Source organism: Rhizophagus irregularis, chromosome 11 (assembly GCF_026210795.1).
Source record: "Rhizophagus irregularis chromosome 11, complete sequence".
Classification (NCBI taxonomy): Eukaryota; Fungi; Glomeromycota; class Glomeromycetes; order Glomerales; family Glomeraceae; genus Rhizophagus; species Rhizophagus irregularis.
The window spans coordinates 868,211-871,046 of NC_089439.1; the positions used below are offsets into that span (position 1 = coordinate 868,211).

The 2,836-nt window shown below is 33.9% G+C and overlaps 1 protein-coding gene across 1 annotated transcript; it reads left to right on the top strand.

Moving 5' to 3' along the window:
- Positions 1–763: 763 nt before the first annotated feature.
- On the top strand, positions 764–1,342 carry OCT59_002740 (uncharacterized protein; the record flags this gene model as incomplete). Its single annotated transcript, XM_066145132.1, has 2 exons — positions 764–842; positions 927–1,342. 2 exons carry the CDS (start codon positions 764–766, stop codon positions 1,340–1,342), a joined length of 495 nt encoding a protein of 164 aa, XP_065995880.1.
- Positions 1,343–2,836: the final 1,494 nt, after the last annotated feature.

Below are 2,836 nucleotides of genomic sequence, written 5' to 3' on the forward strand. Positions count from 1 at the left end.
GAGATTTTGATTTAGTCGATTTAATTAAATTTTCAATCATGAGAAATTTTTTTAATTTGAAAATTTCGGTTAAAATTGATCCATTAGCAATTGATTTAATAAAAGTTTAATTTCGAGATTTTGATTTAGTCGATTTAATTAAATTTTCAATCATGAGAAATTTTTTTAATTTGAATATTTCGGTTAAAATTGATCCGTTAGCAATTGATTTAATAAAAGTTTAATTTCGAGATTTTGATTTAGTCGATTTAATTAAATTTTCAATCATGAGAAATTTGTTTAATTTGAATATTTCGGTTAAAATTGATCCGTTAGCAATTGATTTAATAAAAGTTTAATTTCGAGATTTTGATTTAGTCGATTTAATTAAATTTTCAATCATGAGAAATTTTTTTAATTAATTTGAATATTTCGGTTAAATTGATCCTTTAGTAATTGATTTAATAAAAGTCTAATTTCGATTAGACTTTTTTTAACGATTAATTAACTTATAAATCAAATTTCGGTTTTATTTTTATCAAATAAACTTTTTCCCAGGAAAGCTTATTTTGAATTTATAAAGCTCCATCAATCGAATTTTTTTCGCAAAAATAATTTTATTTTTTCGATAAACAATTCTCGTAATTTTTATAAAATCTGCAATACATTTTTATATTGATCAACTTTTATATAAATCGAACAATATTTTTCGTCATTTTGAAAGAAAGTTCTACTTTATTTACTAATTTTACTATTCTTCTGTTTATTAAAATCTCTATAAAGAATGAAACGATCTGGAAAAAAAAGTGTCGAAAAAAGTCGTCAAGAGTCTTACAAACAAACTTCTTCACAGGAATTTGTAAGTTCCGATTCTTCCAAACAAACGTCGATATCAAAATAACAATCTGCAGCTTCCGGTTCCGGTTTTGCCAAAACTCAAAAATAAGCGTCGAAACAAGAATCCGCAGCTTCCGGTTCCGGTTCTGCCAAAACTCAAAAACAAGCATCGAAACAAGAATCCGCAGCTTCCGGTTCCAGTTCTAACAAAACTCAAAAACAAGCATCGAAACAGGATTCCACAGCTTCCGGTTCCGGTTCTACCAAAACTCAAAAACAAGTGTTGAAACAGGATTCCGCAGCTTCCGGTTCCGGTTCTACCAAAACTCAAAAACAAGCGTCGAAACAGGATTCCGCAGCTTCTGATTCCGGTACTACCAAAACTCAAAAACAAGCGTCGAAACAGGATTCCGCAGCTTCCGGTTCCGGTTCTACCAAAACTCAAAAACAAACGTCGATACCAGAAGCTTCGGAAGATAATGGGCCATTTCGCTTAGTGGTACCATCCAGCTTGTACTCGCAATAAAGCAGGGTGGTACCACCAATTCGTAATGTAACCGTACATAGGGAATTAACGCCCATTACACGCACAGCCGAACCGTATAGGAGCAATGTACATAGGGAATTAACGCCCATTACACGCACCACCGAACCGTATAGAAGCAATGTACGCACCGTCGAACCGTATAGGAGCAATGTACGCACCGCCGAACCATATAGGAGAGAATCAACGCCAATTATACGTGAACCTTATAGTAGTAATTGGACTAGAGATGTAAATGGTGAGCTACAATTGACTTTTGTATTTATTTTAGAGTTCTGGTCAACTTTAACGTTTTTTTAGAAACGTATGATCTCCGAGAAGAAAATGCCTACTTACGGGGAAGAATCGACGAATTAAATCGGCAATTCGATAATGCAAATGGCGAGTTGCGTGACCTACAGCTAGACGTTGGCCAATTACAATCGTATAACAATATACTTAGTCAGGAAAATGACGGCTTGCGTCACTGACATTCATCTGACCTTCAAGATATCGAATTTGAAGAGGATCAATGACCAACAAAGCGTAGAAAAGGAAAAAATACGGTGCGCGATTCTGGAGATGAAATGGAAGTAGATGAAGAAGAAGCTAGGGTTCGTCCAAAAATCCTCTTTCAATGTATGCTTTTAACGCTCGCTAAACCGATATTTTGTTCAATTTAGGCCGAGATGAAGACGATTCTAAAAACTTTTCCGATTGAACTAGAATTAATATACGATGAAAAGTTTAGCAGTGAGTCGAATGATGAAATTCTTTGACAGATTATACCTCGATTAATTGAAGCGATGAAGCCTAGGTATACTCCACGATACAGGCAAGTTAAGTCTTGGCTTGCCGCTTTACATAAACATCGCAGAGTGCGTTTGTTATATAAACAACGCAGCACTTTAGACAAAGATAATCGTCATCTACATCGAAACAATCAGTTAAATGAGGTAAATAATTTCTTTATTATTTCAAAAAAAAAAATCTCATCATTCGTCAAAACTTTAAATATAGAAAAAAGCACGACGAGTTAAAGGCGCAAAATCACTTTTCGACAAAAATGACGAAAAACTGGAGAATTATGATCGAAAAGAACTTTTGAATGTTTTAAGCGACAACCGATATCACTCTCCAGAGTATTCTGAATCGGATGAGGAGCAACCAGACGGTAAAAGACATATCAATGTTTATAATCCGTCTTGGAGATCTGAAGAGGTTCGATAACTTATTTGTCGTATTTTTATTTTTTATTTTTTATTTGTTTTATTTTTTTTGTAATAGGATTGATTTTTTTTCTAATAATAGTTAATAGATTTATTACGAAATATCTTGGACCAACACGCTTTCTCTCTTCAATCTGCACAACTGATACGAACGCAAAATTATGACGATGAGATATATAATATCGTCTCTCGTCATCCACAAAATGCTCCAAATTGGACCTACGTGAAGCAGAATACGCTGGCCGATACCGACTTTTCTGAGCCGGAA